The sequence below is a fragment of the Lupinus angustifolius genome, chromosome LG12 (genome assembly GCF_001865875.1).
Source record: "Lupinus angustifolius cultivar Tanjil chromosome LG12, LupAngTanjil_v1.0, whole genome shotgun sequence".
Taxonomy (NCBI): domain Eukaryota; kingdom Viridiplantae; phylum Streptophyta; class Magnoliopsida; order Fabales; family Fabaceae; genus Lupinus; species Lupinus angustifolius.
This window is the reverse complement of record NC_032020.1, coordinates 189913-202390: the sequence shown is the minus strand read 5'-3', so window position 1 is coordinate 202390 and position 12478 is coordinate 189913. Positions and strand designations below refer to the sequence as shown.

General features: G+C 34.9%; 3 protein-coding genes across 6 annotated transcripts; 1 reads left to right on the top strand and 2 right to left on the bottom strand.

Moving 5' to 3' along the window:
• On the bottom strand, nucleotides 842–4979 carry LOC109362965 (myosin-binding protein 3-like). Of its 4 annotated transcripts, none has more exons than XM_019609071.1 (4): nucleotides 3752–4979; nucleotides 2361–3506; nucleotides 2275–2305; nucleotides 842–1389 (listed from the first exon to the last, which is right to left on the bottom strand). In XM_019609071.1, exons 1-4 carry the CDS (start codon nucleotides 4425–4427, stop codon nucleotides 1380–1382), a joined length of 1863 nt encoding a protein of 620 aa, XP_019464616.1. In that variant the 5' UTR covers nucleotides 4428–4979; the 3' UTR covers nucleotides 842–1379. The 4 variants fall into 4 exon arrangements, with proteins under 4 accessions (XP_019464616.1, XP_019464614.1, XP_019464613.1 ...); XM_019609069.1 differs by having other exon boundaries at nucleotides 843–1389; nucleotides 2275–3506; nucleotides 3752–4600; nucleotides 4643–4979; XM_019609068.1 differs by having other exon boundaries at nucleotides 843–1389; nucleotides 2275–3506.
• On the top strand, nucleotides 5628–8074 carry LOC109363079 (pentatricopeptide repeat-containing protein At5g48910-like). Its single transcript, XM_019609252.1, has 2 exons — nucleotides 5628–7612; nucleotides 7945–8074. The coding sequence occupies exon 1, from the start codon at nucleotides 5668–5670 to the stop codon at nucleotides 7579–7581; it is 1914 nt and encodes a 637-aa protein (XP_019464797.1). The 5' UTR covers nucleotides 5628–5667; the 3' UTR covers nucleotides 7582–7612; nucleotides 7945–8074.
• Nucleotides 8764–10938, bottom strand: LOC109363057 (60S ribosomal protein L13a-like). The gene is made up of 4 exons (XM_019609228.1): nucleotides 10611–10938; nucleotides 9606–9722; nucleotides 9434–9521; nucleotides 8764–9090 (listed from the first exon to the last, which is right to left on the bottom strand). The coding sequence occupies exons 1-4, from the start codon at nucleotides 10880–10882 to the stop codon at nucleotides 8947–8949; spliced, it is 621 nt and encodes a 206-aa protein (XP_019464773.1). The 5' UTR covers nucleotides 10883–10938; the 3' UTR covers nucleotides 8764–8946.

Here is a 12478-nt window from a genome sequence, read left to right as displayed (position 1 = left end):
AAAATTAAAAATTAAATATTTTTCTGACCAGTCATAAATAGTGATACACTTTTACGGGACAGCATATGTCCACCAGTTGGTGAGAGGATGATGGTGGTTGTTGTGGTGGCAGTTAGTGTGGAGGTGGTGGAAAGTGACAACATAGATAGTGGGCTCAGCCACTTGCTTATAATTTTGGGTATTTTAATTGGGTGGGCTTATAATCAAATATCATCATAATATTATCCTATTCAATTACCATACCTTAGGTATTTATCATCTCATGCTAATCATTTTTTTATAATCAATGATATAAGAAATTAATCTCTTTCGATATATATGTAGATGTTTTTTTAAACATATTGCTCACAAAAATTGAATCTTTGTCTAGTATAGTATATAGAGTTCTCGTATGATCTTGCACTACTGAAACTATGTCTCATTGGTTATAATAATCATTTTGAGATAATGATTTGTTATTATTTATCTTAAAAATTAAATAATGATGTATTATTAAAAAAGAGATAAGTATTTCTTGTTATTATGAGTAGACTATCATGTATCAAGAATGAATGAGTAACAATATATCCTCAGGAAAATAGTCTACTCATAATAACAAAGTAATATATGTCACTTGTAAATGAATTTTTGATAAATAAAATATCACCTTACGACACATGTCACTTACACACATGTAAACGAAAATTTATACCATAATGAGGTAACAGAAATTATCATTTTTCATCAAGAATATATTAATAACCAATGATTAGCCAGTAATCATGCCCTCCCAATATTTTTTTTTTTTGCCCTTCATCATTACTAAAAACTCCAAAAATCCATTCTTTTAAAAGTAAAAGAATACACATAGCCACATGTTTATGAACACTAATTACACCCTTAAAAGATATCTTCTATACAACTCTATATGCATGATACCACAAGGTACAACAAAAGGATACTTCATAGTTCATGTCCCATTATCAACCAAAGTGAAATACATATTACAACATGGGACAAAACACTCCCTCGTAATGGACTAAGGGTCTGTTTCCGAGTTGGGTTTTTGAGGAGAAGGAAGGGAAAGGGTAGACTTCACAGTCATCTCGCAAGTGTGTTTTATAGCTCTGAAGTCTTCCATTTCTAATCTTTCCTCTCCAAAATCCAACTCGGAAATGGACCCTAAAGGTCTATTTACATGCTAAAAAACATACAACAGGGAAAACAAACTACTGGTGAATTATAAGTAACTAAAAGGTGGTGGTCATTTACAAGTTCCCAAGGGTATAGGCTATCGAGCCGAGCCGAGGCGTAAAGCTCGCGACACATGAACACGTTATTGTACATCATTTAGCTGCTTTCACTTGTCTCCAAAGATGCAATTTCGCCCCGTATTTTCCTCAAGCTGACCTGAAAAGACAGGGGCATAGTTAGCATTGATCAGCAACAATAATGAATGATTCAGCATTCATTACCCAAATAAGAAACACATGAGGAATTTCAATATCCATAGTCATTAAATCAATGCCAGGCAATATCTGTTTATCGGAATCGATGGTACCACAACTCTTGTGTGATTTGGACCTTGATGACTATGCTTGAGTTTTTTATGCTTTCCTTATGTGCAGTGGTGAATGGTTATGGTCAAGGTATTGAAGTCGAGATTTTACTTAGGATCAAGAGAGCAGTCAAAGATCGTAAAGTAGGATTGCGATTTTGACTACCTTACAGAGAGAACATGAAACATTTTACTCGGAGAGAATTATTAAAACAATAATTCTTCTGATTACATAGTTCGTTGTTGTTAGATCATGTTGCTAAACTCCTCAGGCTTACGACTCAAATCTACTCTCCGACCAAGTCCTTCATCATCAAATATCAGACTTTGAGCTTTTCAAAGTTCTTCAATAAAGATAAGAAGATTTACCCGCCAGAAGGATAATCCACTACCTTGACGATGTCCTTAATTCCACATACTTATTATACACACACATATTTGCCATTTGTCTCACACATCTTACGCATAATTAGAAATCATATACAAGTGTTAAATTCAGTATATTGGACCAACAAGGCGTTGATCAAGTAGTATAAGGTTGCTCTAGATCCCCAGAAAGACCAAAAGATTAAGGGTTCGATTCCTAGGAGTGACACTTGTTTAGAGGGGCAGTCACGCACACCGAAAGGGATTAGTTCCTTACCATCAGGATGAGGGGATATCCTTAGTAGTACCCAAAAAAATTCAATGTATTGATGTTAAATTCAGTGTACTATATAACAAGTCTTAAATTATACCTTTGCTGATAAAGGGGGCAAGGAAGTCCCACGCAGAGGGTTCCTCAATTGTTTAATCTGTAGACGATAGTCTGTTATCTCCTCCAGAAGCTTCAACCGGCCTTTTTCATTTTCTCCATTCTCGGCAAAGAGAGCCAAATTTTCTTTTTCAAGTTGTACAATCCTCAGCCTTTCTCCAAGAAATTCAATTTCTTTATCAATCTTTAACTTTTCGTTATGGACTGCACGTGAAGGATCACTTCCTGAATCAAAAGGCAGAGTTTTGCATCTTGCACTAGATAACGTGGATAACTGACTAGTTGAGCCATCAACACTAGTATCACTTACCATTTTGCTTGTTCGTGGACAATTGCCTCCAAAATCAACGTATCTATTTCTCGGTTCATTTGAATCAATACTAAATGAAGAGCAGCTGATCTTTTCATCTTCTTCTTCTCTGAGTTCTATGTTCTCATCTATAACATGCACATCAAGAACATCGGGTTCAGCATCATAAATGGAGCTATGCAGATTGCCGTGTGCTTGATCCTTTTGTTGTGTGTTTTTCTCCAGCTCTTCTCCGACTTCGGTATTAATACAAGTTTGAGCAACCATATAATTTGAAGAACTATTTGATATTTCATCTTTCTCAACAATTGGCATGGTGTTGTTTACAGATTGCAGCGGATCTTCATGTCTTTCAACTGAAATAGCAGGTCTTTGTCCCCATTCATCAAACATCACCTTTGGCTTGCCATTCGACTGGTCATTTCCTCTCGAATCCAACTTCCTATATGCCTCGAGTTCCTTTTCGAGGAAGTGATTCTCCATTTCCCTTCTTATAAGCATATCTTGCAGAATATTCATCTCTTCTTCATCATAATTGACTCTTTCTTCTATCATCCTTTGGTATTGCCTCATTTCCATTTCAATTGACGCCTTCTCCTCTTGCAGACGGGATATCATAGCAATGGCTTCATCGGCAGAAGTAGCAGCTGCAGCTCTCTCCTTCTCTAGATCTAGATAAAGAGCAGCATAGGCAGCTTTCTCTTCTTCAAGCGCATTTTCCAACATTTTTATACGGTTCTCTTCATTTCCAACAACCTGGATATCGTCTTGTGCGTCACTCAAGTAGTTTTCCGAGGAAGATGAATATTTGTCCCGTCCTGGACTATCAACCATTGATCCATTAAATTCATAACTATGACAAGTTTGTTCATCCAAATCATGGCCAGTTTGGGCATCTTCAATGTCTAATCAACAGGAAGGCAAAAAACACGGAAAAGTTAAACGGCAATACCCAACAGCTATTAAATAATATACAGAATTGGTGTTCAATTCAATAACATTAGAAGTTCAACAATGAAATTTTCCAAGTACAAAATATGCTAACATGGCTGAGAGTATTGCATATACTAGAAGGCTGCAAATTCACATTATCAATATGAAACTACGTATTGTTCAACGAACAAAATTATGTAGATAATTTCTCACTTACCAAGTGTGTTAACTTCCTTTTCTGAAGCACGAGTTATGCTTTTATTCGTCTGGCCTTTACTTATACTGCCATCGCGAGGCAAGCACGAAGTGGAGGCAACTTCAGACTGAAGATTACGAGATGGAACAACCAAAGAGAATTTCCCGAAGTCATAATTACCCCTCCTCCTGCGCCGAATTCCAGACTTCCGTTTCAGATTAATAACCCGCTTTCCCTTAGCATCATAACCGTTTTCCTTATCAACTAAGGAAAGCAAATGTGGCCCTGAACATGAACTACAAGATGCCTCATCTTCCAACTCAACAAGCCTGTTATTATCATATGTCTTATCTTCAACTATTTTATCATAGACATTGCAGGAATGACTCTTCATTCGACCGAGATTGAACGGAAACCTTTCTGCCGCCATCACTTTAATGGAACATATCCTCCTTGAAGGCCACTCAAACAGTAATTTGTGCAAACAGAAATTACTATTCCTATACCCAAAAAAACTCCCTTTGCAAGGACATGGCAAATAAAGTCCAAAAAATATACATAATTTGGAAGCAAAGAAAGCAAAAGCTGATCCACATAACAAGAAATAAGCTAGAACAAGGTCAATAAAGGCTCTAATAAGACTTCCTAAAGTCCAAGCATGAATTTCTTGCAAAGCCATTTGTCTTTCCCTAATCATCACAAGTGCCAAAAGTAATGAACTTTATGAAGACCCACTAATCAAAATCCAAAATTTTCACAGACCCAGATATCAAAATCAAAACATTTCACAGACCCAGAAATCAAAATAAAAAATTTTCACAGACCCAGAAATCAAAATCTCAGTAGAAAAGTACCCAAAAAGCTAAAAGACTATTGACAAAGAATTCAGATCAAAGAAGGTGGTAGAACAACTTGAACAAATAAAAAACAACAGAAACCTAATATCATGGTTTGAATAAATTACTAATTCACAATTCCAGCACAACCCATTTTGCTTCTATTTGTGGAGAAGATTAAAGAAACTTAGCTAAAAAGGAAGAATTAGACAATAAAAAAAGAAAGTTGGATTTAAGAGAGAGAAAATCGATAAGAAGAAGAATTGGTGAGTTGATTTTGTATGGTGAATGCAATCACAAGAGTTCTAACCGACTTCAATTTTTGTTGTCTGTGATGAACATGGACTACAACTTTGGCTGCTTTCTGCATACAATGGAAAGTTCGCATTCGCTGTCAGAATAAATAATTCTAGAAAAATGATATATTCCTAGTACATAGAGATGGCAAAACAGGCAATACTCACGTGCACACCCGCATATCCCACATTTTTGTGAGCTAGGTATACAAATTTTGTCTGTTACCCGTTTTGTCAAAGTTTGTGGCATTTCTGTTGGATATGCGGACGGCCTATAAACATAACTTAACAAAAAAGTAATCAAATTTTAATTAAGTTATCTAATGTGATTTTTAATCTCTAAAAAATTGTAATTTAATATGATTTGTTAAACTTTATATAAAATATCAAAAAAATTATTATTTTTTTATCTTTAACTACTTTATTTAATTTAATTTCATTTATTATATGATTTTTTTAAATATTCAACAATGTCCGTAGGCCGCCTCCAAACCCGTTAGCCCATTTTAAAATAGGCAAAGCATTGAATTTTGGCCGTTAACTAATGCGGTCCGTGACTACCTCTCTCAGCAACTATTGCTCTTAAGAATCGAACCCCTTAACTTTTTTGTCATCCTAAAATCTACTTCCGGTTTAACCAACCAATACTATCCAATTTTTAAGACACTTTATCATAAATATGCGTTAGATTTCTCTCCACTAAGGGTTGTGCAAAACAAGATAAAAAAGTAAAATACCTTCTATTTACTCAATAGATACTAGTACATTAGTGTTATCCACACATTTTTGTATTTTTTTTTCAGAGATGAATTCTCTGATGATGAACCCAAGCATTGCACCATCTCATCCACAATTACAAGTCCCACACATCAGATTATGCAAAAACATTCGAGAATTGAAGCAAGTTCATGCCTTTTTTATCAAAACAGCTCAAACCCATAACCCCAATGTGGCAACAGAGCTTCTTAAGCTCGCTGCAACTTCAGATTTTCGTGATACTGATTATGCCCTCTCACTGTTCGACCAAATGCCTGAACCAAATTGCTTTGCTTGGAACACTTTGATCAGGTCATATTCCGAAAGCAAGGATAGGCCAATTGATGCCTTGTTGCTTTTCTGTAAGATGGTGTCTGATGGCATTGTGGAACCTAATGGTTTTACTTTTCCTTCTGTGTTAAAGGCATGTTCTGTTGTGGCCAGGTTGGAAGAAGGGAAGCAGGTTCATGGTTTGGTTGTTAAGTTTGGATTGGGTGATGATGAGTTTGTAGTCACCAATCTTCTGAGAATGTATGTGATGTGTGGGGAAATGGAGGATGCACATGTTTTGTTTTATAGGAATGTTAATGGTATTGATGATATGAAGAGAATGGTGAGGGATAAGAGGAAGCAAGAGGGTGATGTGGTTATGTGCAATGTGATGATTGATGGGTATGTTAGGCTTGGGAAACTTAAGGCCGCTAGGGAATTCTTTGACAAGATGCACCAAAGAAGTGTGGTTTCTTGGAATGCGATTATTTCCGGTTATGCACAAAATGGATTCTTTGTGGAGGCCGTGGAAATGTTTCATAAGATGCAGATGGGAGATGTGTCACCGAACAGGGTCACTCTGGTCAGTGTGCTGCCTGCGATTTCACGTCTTGGAGCACTTGAGTTGGGGAAATGGGTGCATTTGTATGCAGAGAAGAATAAGGTTCAGATTGATGATGTGCTTGGTTCTGCTTTGGTGGATATGTATGCAAAGTGTGGGAACATCGAGAAAGCAATTCAGGTCTTTGAGAGACTGCCTAAGCATAATGTTATAACCTGGAATGCTATAATTGGTGGTCTTGCCATGCATGGCAGATCCAATGATTTGTTTAAATTTTTTTCTAGGATGAAAAGAAGTGGAGTAACCCCTAGTGATGTCACATACATAGCCCTCTTAAGCGCTTGCAGCCACACAGGTTTAGTCGACGAGGGTAGATCATTCTTTAATCACATGGTGAATGTGATAGGATTAGAGCCGAGGGTAGAACACTATGGGTGCATGGTTGACCTCCTTGGTCGTGCTGGCTATCTAGAAGAAGCCGAACAGCTTATATCAAACATGCCAATAAGATCAGATGATGTGATATGGAAGGCCTTGCTTGGTGCTTGTAAGATGCATAAAAATATTGAAATCGGAAGGCGTGCAGCTGAGGTTTTAATGCAATTGGCTCCACATGATAGCGGGGCATATGTGGCTCTCTCAAACATGTATGCCTCGGCAGGAGATTGGGATGCAGTGGCCGAGGTGAGGTTAATGATGAAAGACATGAACATAAGGAAAGACCCGGGGTGTAGTTGGATTGAGATGGATGGTATTATTCATGAATTTCTTGTTGAAGATGATTCCCATCCTAGAGCCAAAGATATACACTTGATGTTAGAGGAAATTTCCAAAAAGTTGAATTTGGAAGGTTACAGGCTAGACATCACACAAGTATTGCTTAAGATGGATGACAAAAATAAAGAAAATGTGCTGCACTATCACAGTGAGAAGATTGCAGTTGCCTTTGGCTTAATTAGTACATCCCCAAATACACCACTTCAGATTGTTAAGAACTTGAGAATTTGTGAAGATTGTCATTCTTCCATGAAATTAATCTCAAAAATTTATGAGCGTAGGATAACTGTTAGGGACAGGAAGCGCTTCCACCATTTTGAGCATGGATCATGTTCTTGTATGGACTACTGGTAGTTTGTCAAATAGTTAGCTGGTACTCAATACGGTACGGGTATGTGGTTCGCTTAGGTATGCAGTTTGTCATTTTTTATATTATTTTTATAAGACATTCTTTATGATGAATCCAATACGTGGTACAAAGAATTGTAATTACGGTTTCAGTACTGGTAGGTGCAATTATAAACATGCATTGTCCTAACTTCAACTAGACTATTTCTATAGATAAGTGTAGTTATTACAATCTATCAACTTTATAACATATGAGCATTTCCCACATCAGCTTTCAGTCTATTCATACTCCATGTGACTTTTCCAGACTAGTGAATTTTTAAGTGTAGTTATTATTATTCGTTTTCCTTCTATGGCTCCTATTTTCAGGACACGACAATGGAGATTCAATCATATCCTTGGTACCCTTCTTCATAACCCCACATTCTGTATTGCTCAACCCTCTAATCATATCAATTTTTTTGTTATATGGGTCACCTAACAACTCTTGTGACATGAATCACTTTTTTGTTACTGTATTAAATTCCTTTGTGTATATGATCACTTTTTTTTATGTAATACTCATGTTATGGTCGTTTTGCATATCTCTAATTATGATTACTTCAATGCTGAATTTGGCTCATTGCACACACTTTTACAGCAATCTGTTCATTTACCTATCTACCTCTCTCTCCATTCATCTTCATGCAATTTTATGTAACTTTGTTACAGATCTTGAAAACTGATCATGCCAAACACTTTTCCTAATGAAATCTTGAAATTTGGGTACTTCGACATGGTACCTTATAGTCTCAGCCAACACATAGTCTAGTTCCACCTTTCCCAATAGCACAATAGAGTGACACAAACTATGAGATAGATTGTTAGGTTGTTATTACAACGTGCTACAAATGTTACTTTAATTCTCTAGATTTGTAGGTTGTTCTTTTGGTAGCAGGAGTAAATCTGCTGTACCACAAAGTGTGTCACTCGGTATGACATAGCTTATAATTGGTAGAAAACATGTATTTTAAAGTTACAAATTAAAAATTCAATATTTTCCTAAATAATGGTAATATGGACTTAATCAACAGAGTTTTGATTGCCATGAACTCAATTTTCACCGGATGGTCTAATACTCATGTAGGATCATTTGAATCCATGATATAGGTATTGAAGTATAGAATCCTCAACATGTGCAAAATGGGCATCCACAAAATGCAAAAGATAAATTTTATCAGAATGACATAATTCAAAAGAAACACACAAATGAAAAAAGCTTAAAAGTTCAACAGATATAAGATCCAATGACAAATACAAGCTCCAAAATTGGGAGTTCAATTTGATATGACTCAGCTTCAAAAATTTAAAAAAACACTAAAAAAGCACTATTCAGTACTTAACAGGCGCAAGAATATGAAGTTGGGAACCAAGTTTCTCTTGAGCAACCTGCTCAGCTTTAACCCTCAATTTGTTGAGCTGCTTCTTTCGCTCATACACCACTTGTGATCTTTCCTTTCTCTTCTTCTCCAGTTCCTGATAGAAACAAAAAAACCATCCTCAGTCTAAAAAATCCTTTCGGAAAGCACAACAATGAATTCGAACAACTTAATTTTTATTCCACTAATAGAATATCAGGTTACTTTGAGAAAATTACATAACAGAACCTTATATTCCTAACTCCGGGAAGAAAACAGAAGAACACAATTAACAAATTCATATTATCTCAATAGAAAACTAACATTATATGAGCCAGACCAATGTAGGAATTAAATTATATCACCATAAGAATAAAAGTTTTGCAAACAAGCAAATTTATTAAAACAGCTACAGGCGGCAGTGGCGAAAAAGAAGCTGGAAGTTCGGAGAAAGAATTTACCTTGATGGTATCATAGTAGTTCCATCCAACCTCAGATGACAATTGACCTAGCAGACAGTATTTGTGTCCCTTCTGGAGCCTCAAGACCCTGAATTCATCGATCAATTCAGTATAAGAAAAACAAACTTCATAAACCTGAAGTCAAAGTCGGCATTGGAAAAATAGAACTTACTTCAGAGCATCAGGGACGACCAGTCTCTTCTGCTTGTCAAATGGAGGAGGGATACCCTCATAAACCTTCAAACGAGCAAGTGCATGTTCACCACGCTTTGTTTTGTGTGGAATCATTCTATAAAAAGGTTGAAACATCAAGAACTTAGTACAGAAACAATAAAACTTGACCAACTTTTCGGCATGCTTTAGAAAATCTTCAGCAAGAAGAGCACAAAGGATACAAAGATACATTGTGGCATTTACATTAATTTAATAGTATCAGTTTCTAAATCTAGTTTCCTCGAAACATTCCAGATTAGAAATTCACTTAATTTGTTTACTGAAGTAAAAATCAACAACAAAATTGATCCAAAGAATTGAACCATAGGAACATGCATTTAGAGATCAAATCTAACAAAACTGCACACCGTAAGTTTTGAATTAAAATCAAACAAATTAAAAGCATTATGACATTAGTTTCATAAACATATATATATAAGAATTTCAAAGAATTTAACATTCTCATAATCATCTTCTCAGAAGGGTAGATATTTTTATTTTAAAACCAACCCCTTTCCTTCAAACTGTTCAATCTATTCTGCTTCAATAAGTAAAAATCAGCAATATTCATTCCAATGACAGTGTGTATTTCATTTAAAAACAAAACATAACACAACATTTTAAGTCAAACAATTAAAACATTTGTACATCAAAATATCGACCCAATAAAAAAGCCAAAGGCAAAACAACCCAAAAAATGTCTCTGAATCAGAACCACTGATAATCGTAACTATTTATCTTAACCAACAATGTTCACAATACTCAAATAAATACTAAATCATTATATAAACACAGAATCAAAAACATAAAAATCACAACTTTCTATACCAAAAAACACAAACATTAATCAAAACAAAAAAACCCAACATTAAAAACAAAAATTAACAACAACCCAACATTCAAACCACAAATAAAAACAACACTTCACAATCAAAACCCAAAATTTAAAATATAAAATCATTACCCACGAACAGTACGCCAGAAAATCTTTGAAGGAGCACGGAAATGAATAGGTCCATGAGAAGGTTTAGTATTCATACGCTTACGAAGAAACCTCAAATACTTCATTTTCTGCCTAACCAAACCACCAGAGATGCAAATCTCTTCACTCCTTACGATCACAACTTTCTGACCATTCAAAAGCTCCTTAGCCACGATTGAAGCAAGACGACCAAGCATGTGGTGGCGCGCGTCGACCACCACGCGCTTTGCACAGATTCCAGATCCTGAAACCATTTTTGCACTTCACTCTTGTTTGTTGCTTCTGCGGCTTGGAATTTCGGAAAGAAGGATTTGGGAATTATATATAATGTTCCAGATTAGGGTTTATAGTTCTGGGTTGGGCTTCCAAGCCCAATATAATAAACACTTAGGTTTCTTTTCTTTTTATATATTCTTTTTTCTTCATTTGTTTTTTTGTATATAAAAGTGAGAATTCACTTACTCATAGGGATGGCAAAAAAATCTGACCCGTGGATATCCGTGGAAATACTCGCAACGGGTACCCACAATAATAACTTATGGGCGGAAGCGGGTTTTGTGATACCTACTCTACAGGTACCCACAAATTTATATATTTAGTTTTTAGTTAAATTTTATATATATTTATTATTATTTTAAGATTATATAGCATATAATTTATTATTATTTCATAATAAATTACACATGTTTGATTATGACATAAATTTATCATATAAATATCATTTATTCAATAAACAATTATTTTTACATATTGATTATTACATATCATATAAATACCCGCTACCCGTGCGGGTATCTGCAAATATTGCGGGTTTGGACACGGGAAAACACTATCCGCGTTCGTTGTCATCTCTACTTACTTTAAGAGTAAGTTTTTTAAACTTACTCCTCATCATATTCATCAATTCTATGGACATCTAATGGTTTAGATGTATTAATTTATTGTTTATGTCTGTGTTATAAAATAAAAGGGGTAAATACATAAAGATAAAGGTAGTTGATGAAAATAAATGGTGAGTATATGAGATTATATTTTAGTTTTTTCTTCACAATCCTCCTTAAACCAAAAAAAACTACTGTTTTTTTATTTTTTTCTATAGAAAATGTTTTTAAAGGAATGAAGTGAGTGAAATTGTACAACTGTGTTGAAATTTAAACTTAAATATTTACACTTTATACTTCACATCTACGTTAATTAAGTGGTCTCTCAATGACTTTTTTTATTTAAAAAATAAAATAAAACATGTTAAATTATAGTTTTATTCTAAGAAAACTTACTATAGTGCTCAAGTTTCATTGATTATTTTTTACTTAAGACAAATAATCACTTGACCATTAATTTTTATTCTCACTAAACTTGTTTTCTATTCTTTAAGATGAAATGATATTTTAAATTGTGTTTGTGTTTGTGAGTACTGTGATTGTGGTCATTGCAGTTGTTGCAATGTGGATTGCGTTCATTGCGATGCGGATTATGTTCTGTTGCGATGTGGATTGCGTTCATTACGATGTGGATCATGTTCATTGCAGTGTGAATTATTTTGTGAGTAAAAACATATTTTTGACATCGATATGATCTAATGTGACACGATGCGATTATATTACAGTCTGATATAATCCAAATATGATCCAATACAATTACATTATGGCATATGGTTCAAATGCAGTCCTCAATTTGAAACAAAACTAGAAATCAAGAAGTTGAAGTTACACTTTTTGATATTTGACTTTGTTGGTTCCTTCTTCAAGTGTGACCTCAACATATATAATACTTAAAAATGAAATGAAAAAATAAAGGAGAGGAAAAGAAAGAGAAGGTGGAGATAAAAAAGGAAATGAAAGAGTGAAGTG